General features: G+C 43.9%; 2 protein-coding genes across 12 annotated transcripts in view; one reads left to right on the forward strand and one right to left on the reverse strand.

The window, feature by feature from the left end:
- Positions 1 to 2216, reverse strand: part of WDR26 (WD repeat domain 26) — a 36230-nt gene extending 34014 nt beyond the window's left edge. Inside the window, exon 1 of one of the 2 annotated variants that reach the window (XM_033099459.1) lies at positions 1475 to 2216. In XM_033099459.1, the coding sequence (XP_032955350.1) occupies positions 1475 to 1884 (410 nt within the window). In that variant the 5' untranslated portion in view covers positions 1885 to 2216. The remainder of the gene's footprint in view (positions 1 to 1474) is intronic. The other variant, XM_033099458.1, reaches the window with a different exon arrangement.
- A 173-nt stretch (positions 2217 to 2389) lies between these two features.
- CNIH3 (cornichon family AMPA receptor auxiliary protein 3) overlaps positions 2390 to 13984 on the forward strand; it is a 181209-nt gene continuing 169614 nt past the window's right edge. For 3 of the 10 annotated variants that reach the window (XM_033099733.1, XM_033099729.1, XM_033099721.1), the window contains exons 1-2: positions 2390 to 2601; positions 4578 to 4656. In XM_033099733.1, coding sequence (XP_032955624.1) covers positions 2564 to 2601; positions 4578 to 4656 — 117 coding nt within the window. In that variant the 5' untranslated portion in view covers positions 2390 to 2563. The other 7 variants (XM_033099724.1, XM_033099723.1, XM_033099722.1 and 4 more) reach the window with 4 other exon arrangements.

Below are 13984 nucleotides of genomic sequence, written 5' to 3' on the forward strand. Positions count from 1 at the left end.
CCATACAAGGTGATAGAATATGACCTGTTAGGGAAGAGCCTTATATTCAGGTATTATGTTTGCATAGAAATTCTACTAGGTCAGTCTTTAAAATTAAAATAAATCCAGCATCAAAAATCATTCTCTTTCTCTCTCTACTAAAAATAGCAAATTTACTATGGTGTGGGTTCCAAACAGTCACGAGTTATTTCGTCCTGCTGCTGTCAGCTTGCTTCTTGTCTCAGTAATATGTTCTGTTAGCATTTACAAAACCTGTTTTCATACGAATCCTTGGCAAAAAAAGGTGAAATAAATCTTCCTATGATATATATTTCTCTTTGAGAGCTTAGAACCTTATCAAATGTAGTTTCTTCCATCAGATATTTTGATATCGAAGAATCTTCCTTTATCAGTCTTACATATTTGTTTATATTTCACTGCTTTCTTATTCAGCCCCATTTATTTTGGTTCAACAGTGCAATAATCTGCCCGAGAATCAAAACACTTATGTCACTTTTAAAAAGTGCTCTCCCCACCCTCTCCCCAGAAGAAATCTGTAAATCCAAAACTACATATTAGCTGGCCTTGGAGCTTATTTTTTATCTATGCTGTGAAGCTAGGACACTGTTCCATGTTTTTCCCCTTAGCCTGATTCTGCTTCTCCATCAGGCTCCCAGGCACTGACACCAATCCTACCTTCCACCTCCTTAGTTTTTCTTTGTGTGTACACAAAACGGTGGTTTTGGGCTAAGGTCGTTGTCTACCTTCACCCTATTTTAGGTACACAAGGCCACCTACATTGTATTGGAAAATAAATGATTCACCAGATCAGATGTCCCTTTTTCAGAGGCAATCATCTTCTTGGTATTAAATTGGGATTGCAGCCCAGTTAGTGGTAGGCCTCGTGTACACACGGAAGGGCCTTTAAATGACAGCAACGTGGTATCTTACTTCATTATTCCCATCAGATTTATTCAACAACCTCCTTCCAGATGATCCCAGCCCCTCAGTTCCCATAAACACTTGTAGGTGATTGTCTTTTCTGATTGGTAGTTTGCCTGGGTTGTCTGTCATGGCTGGGGGTGGGGAGGTGTCCCACAAAGATGCCTCTGAGATATACTTGAAAAACAAATCCTCCAAGGTTCATTATTTCCACCAGCTCTAATCCACCCCTCCCCCAACACAGACAGAGACACACTCCCGCATCTGTCTTTATTGACAGACAATTAAGCTCTGAAGGTGTGTGGGGAGGGGGAGACCTTTTGGTTTCTACCACCCCGTCTACTCTCATAATTCGTCAGACTGATTGATTTTCCCTTATTTCCCCTTGGGTCAGCTCCTCCTCCTGAGTCGGCCAGTTTGAGCTGCGTCCTCCTCTGTCCTGGGCCCTGCGTGCCCAGCAGTGATTCTTTGATCGAGCTCTTGGCAACCCCCACCCCCCGGTAGCCTCCGTCCTTCGGTCTGTCCACACCAGCTGCCTGGAAAGGATACTTACTTGAGCCCTAAGCCATTCAAGTGCTGTCCTATTAGCCTAATGACGTCCTCATCCGACTGGGAGAGCCGCTTCTTCTTCTTGAGGCTGCTGCCCAGTTCTGGGGTGGCCAAGGAAGAGGCGGCGGCGGTGGTGGCCGAGGCAGCTGCGGCGGTGGCAGAGGCGGCGGCCCCGCCGGGGACCCCGTTATTGACATTCAGGCTGTTGCTATTGTTGCTGGCGGCGGAGGGGGCGGAAGGCAGGAGCCCATTGGCGTGGGCCAGGTCCCCCGCGGACGACGACGACGATGGGGACGACTCCCCGTTCTGGGCCGACAGGCAGGCGAGTTCCTGGGTCTGTCCCTGGCCCCCGCCGCCCCCTCCTCCTCCGCCGCCGCCGCCGCCTCCTCCTCCTCCTGCCCCGTTGGCCTGCATGATGCTGCCGCTGACCAGGCTGTGGCCGCTACTTCGGTGGGGGGCGGCGGCGGAAGGGGCAGCAGCCGGGGGGAGTCCCACCACTACCACCACGGAGGAGGAGGAGGAGGACGACGACGACGAGGACGAGGACGACGAGGACGGAGGGGAGAGGCCTGCTCTGCCTGCCGAAGCCCCGGGCTCTCCTGCTCCCTCCGCCGCCGAGGCTCGGGGTTTCTTCCGCGGGGGCGGGGAGGCTCCGCCGGTGTCCGAGTCGGAGGAGGAGGAAGCGGAGGCCAGAGTTTCCTCGCCGAGAGAGGCCGTGGTGGGAAGCCGGGGGGGCGAGGCGGGGGAGGGGAGGCGGGGGTCGGGGTGAGGGGGGCCGGGGTGGGGGTCAGGGTAGGGGGGTAGAGGAGGGGGCGGAGGAGGGAGAGGAGGAGGGGGAGAAGGAGGATCCGGGCCCTTTCCCCCCCCCCTCCCGGAGGCAGCTCGGGGTGCGCGGCCCGGGGGTCGCGGCGGGGCGGCTGCGGGGCGCGGGGCCCGCCGCTGGGCTGAGCCCCGGCTGTGGCGACGGCGGCGGCGGGCGGCAGCGGAGGCAGCTGCCGCCTCTGTCCTCGGGTCCGCTCCGCTCCGCTCCCTGGTGTGTTGATTCTTCCCCCAGCTGCTGCCTAATGGAGTCCAGGCGCTCGCGTCACAGGAAATGCCTATACTGCCCTCCTCACTCACTTCCGGTGGCAGGTATGGAACCTATAGGGGGCCTGTCACCCGGCACGTGCGCGGGGGGCAGGCCGGGCTATGAGGGGCGAGAGGCCCGCGGGCCGGCGGGGGCCGACCCAGACCCCGACCCGACCCGACCCGACGCGACCCGGAGCCCGGGCCCGGCCTCTCCCCGGCGCCCTGGCGGGGCTGTCTCAGTCAGGAGTAAGTTTGTCACCGCCCTCAGAGTCCGGGCGTGCACAGGATGGCCGCGTTCGCGTGCGCGAGTGTGTGCGTGTGTACACTTGTGTGACCTAGAAATGTCAGACGTGCGGAGGTACTGCCCGTTCTCCACCCCGGGCTTGAGATGGGGGTCGAGCAGGTGGCGAGGTTTTGCCACCCGAAGTTCGAGGCACTGGGTGGGGTAGGCCCTGTGGGCTCACTTCATGGCAACCAGGACTCAACCTCCTCGGTTTCGTGTGGAGAAACTCCCATATCCACAGCCAGGTGCCACACACGGCGTTGGGCCCGGGGCCATCCCAGCAGGTTTGAGATGACGAGCAGATGAGAATCTGTGCTCCACCCCGGGAAGGTGAAATAACCTATAAGAGCAACATCTGAGGGGACAAGAAGTCACAGTAAGACAGTGGGTGTGTAGGGGGGGAGGGACTTCGCTGAGAGGGTTCCACTCTTTTTTAGCACTGGCCCAGCACCTCCTTCTCCCTCCCAGCTGCCTCTTGAGTCACTGCCCAGTTTAGGCAGCAGTGACGAAGCTCAAGCAGTTGCCTCCAAAACATGCATCCTAAGGAGAATGCAGACTCCACCTGAGACCCGGGCTGGAATTTTTTAAGGTGAAATGTGAGGCTTCTGAGTCACCTTGACTTACCTGGATGTAGAACTGGGCTGAATCTTGACCCCTGGTGAATGGTCAACATTACCCTGAACAATTATTTCCGTGGATGTGGTTGGTAGTATATACACCTGATGTGTACAAACGTTTTCTCAGAAATTTAAAAAATCTTTCTCTGAAGTAGTTTCCCTGTGGGAAAAAACATAGAGTGAACTAATGCTTCTTATATCCCTGAAATGTACAGTATTTATTAATAACTCAGAGTAACTTTGAGGCCCTGGGAGACATTTATTTTTATTTATTTATTTATTTATTTATTTATTTATTTATTTATTTATTTATGTGGGTTTTTCCAGGACCCATCAGCTCCAAGTCAAGTAGTTGTTCCAACCTAGTTGTGGAGGGCGCAGCTCACAGTGGCCCATGTGGGAATCGAACCGCCTTCTAACCAACTGAGCTAACCAGCTGCCCCGAGACAGTCCTATTTACATTTAAAAATAATAATAAAAAATGATGCTTGTGAGACATTAGTATAAATCTGAGCTCTGTGGACCCTCAAACTGGAAGAAGGGAGAGGAAGACCAATGCAGGATCTTATAGAGAGTTAGCTTTGTAGTTCTCATCTCTTAATAGGCTTCTAGATGGCAGTGTAATTGGAAGGTGACTCACATTCGATGTTTTTATTCACCTGAGACAGACCTGAGTTCCAGCTAAGGTCCATAGGGCATCTGTCACTGTATCCCACAGAGCCTGGATTACTAGATAGTCAACACCTCCAGATATCCCTGCTTGTAGTTGAACGTTACACAACCTTATTGTTAAAATTATGGTTATTGTTTATACAAAATGTAATTTTGGCAGCATTGCTTATAATAATTTATTTGGCCTATAGCAGCCCTGGGACACGCTTCTGAATAAAATCTGTAGCCTACCTCAGGGAAACAGTCATTTAGTGGTAGCTACAGATAAGGCTCATGCTTCATTAACAAAACTAAAAGGATGGAAGGAGAAAGAAACTGGGCCCCATTGCTGTCTAAACTGAATATGGATAGCCCAGCTTTCGTAGTTTTGATGTGACAAAGACGGCTCTTACTAGAATTCTGAATTTATGAAGTCCAAGTGCACTCTGATCACACCCTCCCACCTTCTCTTACCTTTCTGATTCCAGTCAGTCTCTCAAGACTCAGCTCATTTCGGACGGACCTCCTCAGGGGAGCCTTTCACGACTCCAGCCTCCTAGCCTCGCTGTGAGTATCATGTCTGTAGGCCTCTAATTTTGAAGGCTGCTTGTAATGTCCTTTAACTGGCTAAGACCCCTTCTTCAAGTCATCAGAGAGGAACCTAAATGATAAATCATTAGTACTCTCCAAGGCAGTGTCTTAATTGTAAAAATTAGGAGCTACTAGATTTTAAAAAGTTGAGAGAGTATGTGTGTTTATAATAAAACATATAACCAAATTTTCACAGAAGTCTTTGTAAAACTAAGAGAGAGTGCTATTCTTCTGTCAAGATGTAAGTGTGGTATCTCAACCTGATACTTAACAACATCAATATTATTCAATGTATTAAATTTCTATTAGGAAGAGGTAGTTTTCGGGATCCCAGGTATTCCTGGAGAGGGATATATTTATATTTACGTCTCTAGCTTCATTCTTAGCTTTTCTTTGGGGTTCTATAATTGGCAAGCTGGACCTGTTGGGTTTGAGAATTCAGGAAAGAACACAGTTCTTGAAGTGAGGATACTTAGTTAGCTGTTGACCTTGGGTGCCACATCACCCATCAAACCATCAAAGTCATTTAGCGTGGATGTCCCACAGTCATTTCATCTTTTAAGTGGGGATAATGACACCAGCCTACCTGCCTCATAGATGAAAATTGATGCGTGGGTCAAATGAGAGAACAAATACTTGGAAAAATACTAAGTTGAAAGGTTTCAAAATATAATTTAAATTCTTCACCATTTCACAAAGGATTTGAGGCAACTAAGTGCAAAGATATAAGATGGTTTTATTATTATTAATATTTCTGAGCTGTGGATTCTCGTCTCGTCTTTTTTTTTTTTTTTTACCCCAACTCTGCCACTGAACTGTGTGTTCCTGTGCACCTCTGGGCACACAACTCGGAATGTCATGCTTTGTATTGGTCTCCCGTGAACGGGGAGTTTCCAACACCTGAGTAATAGAATGAAGGGCATAGTCATGGGGCAGTTTTACCTGCTGTTCCATGCATGTCTCTCCAGTGCTTGCTTATTTCCCCCTTCTACAAACATTCCATTCATGCCACAAGCATTCAGGACACTCCTGATAGGGGGGTAGGAGAGGCCACAGGTGGATCCAAGTGGAAACGGGACTACTGCCTTGCCACAGGAGCCTTCGCAGTCAGAAGTGAACGGGTAGAGGTATTCAGCTCCTCTCAGCTGGAAATGGTCCTTTTCTCAGTAGCCATCTCAAGCTGTTCCTGAGACCCGTGTGGGGTCAGTCACAGTGTCTCAGGAAATTTTCTGAAGGAACTGAAATAAACCAAGGAAATTAGATTATTCTTTTCCCGCCACACAGCTGAGATAGACTGCTGGGGATAGGCTGTACTTGTTGAACTGAGTTTGGTGGTAGGTCACACTAAAAAAAACAAAACAAAACAAAAAACAAAATGCATGTAACCTTAAGCTATGTGTACAAAGATATTCACTAAAGCACTGTGTAAGAGCAAACAATGTGGTAATCACCCTGTACTGATTTGGTAATAGGATCAAGATATGATACTGAATAAAAAATGCGTGTCACAAAACAGTGTGCATAATATTCATTTTGATAAACAAATTAGTATATGTTCATACTTTTTTTTTTCCTGGTAAGATAGAAAAGCACACACAGTGGTTTACCTTTGGGTGGAAGGACTGGGGAGGTGAGGATGGGGGTTCTTATTTTTTCCATTTGATCCTTTCATTCAGTGTTTGCATTTTCTAACAAACTACATAAAGGACTTTTTAAAGTGTCGATGGGTTATTTGAATTTTGCTTTTTTGTATGAATAAATGTTATGTTTTTAAAGCACACTTGTCTTTAAAAATACACGCAGAAACTATAACTATATTCATGAAAACTTAATCATAATAGAAAACATGCCAGATAAAGCAGTGATGTGCATATTTAATTGACATTAAATATATTTGTTTTTTAAAACTCTGCTGCTTTCCTTTACATGCACCTCCTGTGTTCTCAGACAGTGAACTCTGCACATACACACCCCCATCTCTCATTTGGTTAAATTCATCTGGGGAATAAAGGGCAAAAGACACTCCTATTTATTAACTTTGAAAAGTAGATAAATAATTAATAGCCCCTGGAGTCCCTGCATAGCAGACAACTGGCCCTTTGGGCAGTCTTCCTTTTTCTCAGTTTCATATATGCTGTTTATCCTGCTTTGTGATAATCATAAAATAATAATGGTAAAATACAACTATGATTGTTAACAACAAACCAGTTTTAATTATGAGAAAATATGTTTCCTCAATATATATACACAGCCCATATACGTAGAAGTAATGGTCTAATGACTAGACTTTTAAAACTTTGAAAGACTATAGTAGGTAATTATTTATAATGCTTAAAAAACTGTTGAAAGGATTTCTGGACTTTTTTAGTTCATTATTTTTATTTTAAAATTGGGCTCTTTACTAAATAATAGTAAATGCACAGGCAAATGTAAAACATAATAGCCTAATTGGAAAAAAAAAAGAAAAACTTTGTTGAATGAACGAGCCTATGAGTGCCGGTCATTAACCATAAAAGAGCAGAATAGTGGCTGTTAGCTTCTTTTTGTGGCTTGCGAAGCCATGCTCGGCTAAATCAGGACTGAAGGAGTTCGAGACCTGATGGTTTCTTGAATAATGGGGTTTGTGTCTTCACACATAGGAGCAGCCTTTCTATATACATTTCTGAAATAATAAGGATGTCTGCTTTCCTGCTATCCCACTGACCCCTTATCTCAGAATATCTTTGTCTCTATCCCCAAATTATTGACAAATATTACAGAAATACTAGCTAGAAATAGATGGTAAGGTTTAGCCAACAGAGTTTCAACAACGTTGCTCTTTTCATTTTGTTTCCAAGTTTCCACTGTTTCCATTCTTACTCTTTCTTTCCAGTGATGGCACATGTCCATGGCAGGGATTCTGTAATAATAAAATAGTACTACAAACTGTCACTTACCAGATATTGTTTTAAGTACTTTCCATGTAGTGTACTACTTTAATCTTCTCATCAACCTAATGAGGTATGTACTATTGTAACCCCCATTTTGCAGCTGAAAAACGAAAGCACAGAAAAGTTGAAGTCACGTAGCTGGTGTGTGGTGGGAGAGCTGTGTGATGTGCATACTTAATTGACATTATATGTAAGCTATAGCACACTGCTTTTGGGAGATGCCGGGTATTAGTCTGAAAAGTACCTATTGTTTAAATTCCTAGGGGTCAAAAGACGAAATAGAGCAAGTCCCATAAATTTATTTTTGAACTTTGCCTTTTTTGTGTTTATGAAACGTTGGTCCCTCACCTTTGAAGCCCTCATCATTTCATCAGCCTAATTACTGTTAGATAAGTGAGCCCATGAGGGACAGTAAAAGGTTTTCTCCCCCTAGAAGCTTCCACAGGGAGTGCCTAAAAGCTCTTTATCAAAGATACAGTTCATTTCTCCTTGCTGAAATGCAGCATTTTGCCTAAAAGGGATAGCACACTAAGCTAGATGCAACCTGGAGATTACAGGTCACATCTTGAAATGGTGAATGAGGGCCAGAGGAATGAATGAATTTTGTTTAACTGTGAACTAGGAAAGCTCAGACTTGGAAGGCTTCCTGGGAGACATATTAAGTCAGGAGGCCTGAGCCAGATTATTTTTGCAACCTCTTGTATCTGTCTAATGAGGGTTTCTAAATTGTGTAAGTCTACATTAATCTAGGATTCTGGAATAAGAAAGAGGCAGACTTGATTTATGGAGGAATTCATACTTGATTACTCCAGTAGCAGTTCCAGCCAGGTCAGCTGGCAAAAGAAGCCAAAGATAGCTAACTGAGATGCTGCTAGATAGCATAAGCTTAATGTCTAGGGACAAGACCAGAAGGTTCAGTGCAGGGAGGCCACAGGAGCTTCTGGTGAATCTACTCTTTCAGGGAGGGCAAACAAGTTGCTTGAGACCTCACGTTGGCATTGACCCCAAAGAATACGGGGGAATGATTGCTCTGCCATATCCAGGTCCCTACGCCAGTTTTGTTTTTGTTTGTTTGTTTGTGTTTTTTTTTTAAAATTATACTGGGGAAGGGGAACAGGACTTTATTGGGGAACAGTGCCTAGGCCATTTTTTTTTTTTTAAACTATCCTGAGAAGAGGCATACTTCGTCTCCTGTGCTGGTCAGTGTGAAGATGTGGGGTAGGTTCTCTTCTGTTTCAGATACTCGGCTTGATAATGGATGGAGGAATGGCCGAGATGACTTCTTGAGGTCCCTGTAGCCTGAGGGTTCAATGTTATGGTTTCCATCATCACTACATGTCACCACTTGATTAGGTTGGGGAGGGATAGAAGAGAGGAGTCATAAGTAGCCCAAATACATAAACCTGGGATTTGCTATAGCTTTAACAAAGGTTTTATTATGGAAGATTTTAAACATACACCAAGGTAGAACAGTACAGCGATTCCCGGGTGCCCACCATCCACCTAGCAGAGCCATCAACTCATCTATTCTTGTTTTATCTACCCTCCCACTTCTGATTATTTTTAAGCAAATCCAAGGTATTATTTTATTTATAATACATGTTTTTATGCCTCAGTATGTAGCTCTAAGGGATAATAACTCGTTTTGAAAACATTGTTACAATATCATCATGGTACCTAAACTAATAATCCTTTAATTATCATCAAATACACAGTTTATGTTCAAATTACTCCAACTGTCTCATAAATTCTTTTTAACAATTGGCTTGTGTGAAGTGAATCCAAACAAGATCCACACATTGCCTTTGGTCGATGTATTTCTAAAGTCTCTTTCTTTTTTAGAACATACTTTTGTGAAGTATAGTATATAGAGAGGAGTGGATAAATCCCTAAGTGTACAACTCAGTGAATTTTTCCCTGTGAAACTACCACCCATGCTATGAAATCGAACATTACCAGTAGTACCTTATTGTAGTTTTAATTTGCGTTTCTCTGTTGACTAATGATATCGAGCCCTTTTAAAATGTATTTTTGGGGGCCATTTGGATATTTTTTTATGAAGTACCTTTTCAAGTCCTTTGCTTTGAAAGTTGTGTTTCCTTTTTCTTATTGGTTTGTGGAATTCATTATATGTTCTGGATACCAGGCCTGTATTGGATATATGTATGGCAAATTTCTTCTCCCATGGTGTGGTGTCTTGATGAGCAGAAGTTCTTAATGAAATCCAATTCATCAATTGTTCCCTTTATGGTTTGTGCTGTTCGTGTCCTACTTTAGAAGTCATTCCCTGTCCTCAAGGGCACGAAGATATTCTCCTTAGTTATCCTCTGGAAGTTTCAATGTTCTGTCTTCCCAATTTATGTCTACACTCCTTCTAGTACTTAGCTTTGTGACTGGTATGAGATAGGGGCTAAGGGTCTTTGGTTTTTCCATGTGGATATGCAGGTGATCAGCACCATTTTGAAAAGACAATCCTTTCTCCTCTGCCTTACAATGGTATCATTTGCATAAATTAGAGGTCTGTACATGTGTAGATGTCTTTCTAAACTCTCTTATTCTATTGGTCTGTTTGTGTATCTTATTTTTCAGTTGATAAAACTTTGTATGAATACCATACTGACTTAGTTGCTGTAATTTTTTGTTTTGCCATCTAGTAGTATAAATCTTTCAACTCTGTTTTTCTTCTTCAAGATTGTCTTGGCTATTCTGGCCTTTTGCATGTCATAGAAAAAAACAGAATCATCTTTTCAATTTCCATCACAACGTGCTGAGATTTTGACTGAGATTGAATCAAATCTGTAGCTCAATTTGGGGAGAACAAATAGCTTTATAATATTGAATCTTTCTGTCTAGGAATGTGACATGTTTCTCTCTTTATATAGGTCTTTAATTTTTCTTAGTAATGTTTCTTGATTTTTCTAGGTAAATCTTGCACATCTTTTATTAGATTTATTCCTAGGTATTGGGTGTTTTTGATGCTAATGTAAATGGTATCATGTTTAAAATTTTATTTTCTTCTCTCTGTCCTAATGTTAAGGCAATTGACAGGTACTTCATCATCAAAGACAAATTAAAAGTTCATATCAGAACTTTTCTTTGGTTTTGAATTTAGCATGTTTTTACAGTTTATACTTGCTTTCCACTTACAAATCATTGAACATTACAGCTGATCTTTCATTCTTTTAAAGGATCAGATTTAAACTCTCCCTTTGGACCACCAGAGGTTTTCCCAGAGACAGCAGGGGCAGTGGTAGTAGGAATCATAGCTTACATTTATTGAGTGCTTGCTATGTGCTACGTACTATTTTAAGTACTTTATAAATATTAACTTACTTAATCATCACAACTACTCCATGAGGTGGGTTAGATCATATTCTTATTTTGCAAGAGTGGAAACTAAGGCACAGAGAGGCTATATAACTTGCCCCAGGTCACACAGCCTACAAATGGTACCGCCAGGATTCAAATCCAAGCTGGTAGGCACCAGAGCCCATGCTCTTAACATTATATAGCCTCTTAGGTGGCAACAGCAGATGGGGGCTACAGTAGGAGAATATATAAACTGGGGAATCCCTGCAGGGCGGCTGGCCCATAACCAACTGTATACTTGCTTATCTGCACCTGTGGGATACCCCCTGAGGATTGTGAGACATACCTTGGGTTCAGGGTGGAGGCTGCATTAGAGGGGGCTGAGGGTGCAATTAGCAGTTAAGGTCAAGAGAAGTGAAACATAGGTAAGGTAATCATAATTTGATCTTTCTTTCAGTTTTACAGGCTGAAGAAACTTGAAAGTGATTTGTTTTTCAGTTTTTCTCACCTTAAAATTTCCTTGGAGTAAGTGGAATCATGACTTCTGGTCTGTTCTTTCTCTGAGGTGACAGGCACATCTATATTTAGACCAATAGTCATGCTTCTGTGGTGATGGATCAGTGTGTGCCTCCAAAAATGGCTGTGCATTGAAATAAGAATATGTGGATCCTTATGAACAGAGGAATCATCAACATTGTCGATCTGATGCACATACAGCAGAGGGATGCCTATACAAATTGACTTAGTAAGCAGATAAATTAACATTTGTGCTAGGACCATAGATAACCACTTGGGCAAGTGTCCATGAGTTCATGTAAGCCAGCAGACTCAGATCCAGACACGTCGCAAGCAAAGTGGATTTAGGGCGTCACAGGCCTAAAGCATGAGAACCATTCGTTTTTTTTAAATTATTTACTTTTTTAAACTTTTATTTATTTAAGTGTGTTTTTCCAGGACCCATCAGCTCCAAGTCAAGCAGTCGTTTCAATCCAGCTGTGGAGGGTGCAGCTGACAGGGGCCCATGTGGGGATTGAACCGGCGACATTGAGAACGATTAATTTTGATAACCAACCACAACCTGGAATTTTCTTTAACCCTACATTTTGTGTGTCACTAAGCTCTATTGACTATCCTTTTAATAGCTTTCTAATCTGTCTTTTCTTTATTCATCACCACTAATAGTTGGGATCCTTGACATTTTTTCACCTGTACTGGGCAACAGCCTCCTGAACACTTTGTTCTTTTCTCTAATTAGTTTCCTTCACTGTCATGAACATCATCTTCATCAAGCCTAAAGCCATCATGTAACTTTCTTACTTAAAATCATCTCAATGGCTCCCATTGCTTAGAGGATTCAAATCTAACATCCAGAGCCTGGTCTACGAGGTTCCTCCTTAAGAACTGGTGTGTGCCTCTTTCAAGTTCCCATCTCCCTTATTCCTTCGCCTGTGGCACCAACCCCAGGAACCTCCTCAGGCTCCTGGACCCAGGGTCTGCTCTCAGACTTGGTACCTTTGTTGTGATGTTTCTCAACAAGGTGTTTTCCTGGCTACCCCTCTTCTCACCTTTGCTTTTTGGGCCAACTCTTAACCATCCTTAGAAAGTGTCCGCATACTCCTCTCTGCTAGAAGGCTTGGTACACTTCTGTAAGCATTTCTTCTACCATATTGTACCACAGAAATGTGTGTCTTCCTTGGTAGACTGTGGAGTCCTTAAAGGAGGGTCTGTCTTACTCCTTATTGTTTTCCCAGTGCACCCTAGGCCCTTCACAGACATTTGCTGGATGGGTTCTTCCATTCGTCCAACCATCCATCCATTCTTTCGACTCATATTTATTGAGCATTTGGTATATTCAAGGCACTGTTCTAGCTGCCAGAATTACACAGTGAACAAGACACAAAATCCTTATTTCCACAGTGAGGGACGACAGGCAATAAAGAAAGAAATAAACAGGAAATATATCAGGTTGAAGTGCTAGGCAGAGAATTAAAGTAGGGTCATGGGTAAATACTTTTACTGCATGGCCAGAGAGGGCCTCTCTGAGGGGCACCCTGGAGGCCGAGATCTGAATGAACGGCCCTTTAGATGATCAGGGTAAAAGAGCATTCCACGCAAAAGGAAGAGATGACAAAGACCTTACGACAAGAATGAACTGATTTAGAATAAACACTAGTTACCTAAAGCCAGGGCACAGTGAAGAAAATGTCTCTTAAGAGTTACAGAACCAAAGAGATAGATCACAGCTGGTTTTGGAGTCAAAGGTAATTCATTCTTTAAAACATACTGGATACTTACTGGCAGCTGCTAATGGCCAAATAAAAAGGCCCTGTTGTTCACAAGTGATGCACAAAAGCGCTTAGGAATGTAGGTGCTGAATACCCCTCCCCACTTCACTTGGAGCCAAGCTATCTGTCAGGATGGCCTGTGTGAAGAAGCTGCCAGCTTTTAATTCACTTGGCTTTCAGTTCTTCGGGCCTTCAGCTTGCCCAAGCCACACAGTTAATATAAGCACAAGAATGTGAACACTTCTGTTTGCTCCAAAGGGTGCCTATTTTTAACCTTTGCAGCGGGAAAAAAGCCCTTAATTTACCCATCCTTCATTATTTTCCAGCTTAGTATTTTTTTCATCCCTTCCTGTGCCCCCTGGAAAAAAGGACCAAAAACAAGGTGCCGTATCTGAAATCCTGGGTGCTTCCGTGCAGGGGGAGCCGTGTGCTCCTGTTCACACGTGGGCCATGACTGGGTTTATGTAACAAGCTGGTCTGAGTACAGTTGGCTCACGCAGAAGGCCACGGTGTGGCAACCACAGATCTCACTGCAGGGAGGCTGGGCGTGAACTCGCAAAGCAGGAGTCGTGGCTCAGGGTGGCCTGTTGCTCAGTTTTGTTTTGGGACTCAGACTGTTCCCTTAAAACCCTGGGTTTGATTTAAAAGACCCAAGAGAGTTCTGTTTCATAGAGAGGGTCTCCCTGCTCCAGTCAGGATATACTGGAGATACACAATTTTTATTTTCCCCAATGGGTGTGTAGCTATTACAAAGGAGATCTGGCCTGATAAAAGTGTTCA

The sequence above is a fragment of the Rhinolophus ferrumequinum genome, chromosome 27, assembly GCF_004115265.2.
Source record: "Rhinolophus ferrumequinum isolate MPI-CBG mRhiFer1 chromosome 27, mRhiFer1_v1.p, whole genome shotgun sequence".
Lineage (NCBI taxonomy): Eukaryota > Metazoa > Chordata > Mammalia > Chiroptera > Rhinolophidae > Rhinolophus > Rhinolophus ferrumequinum.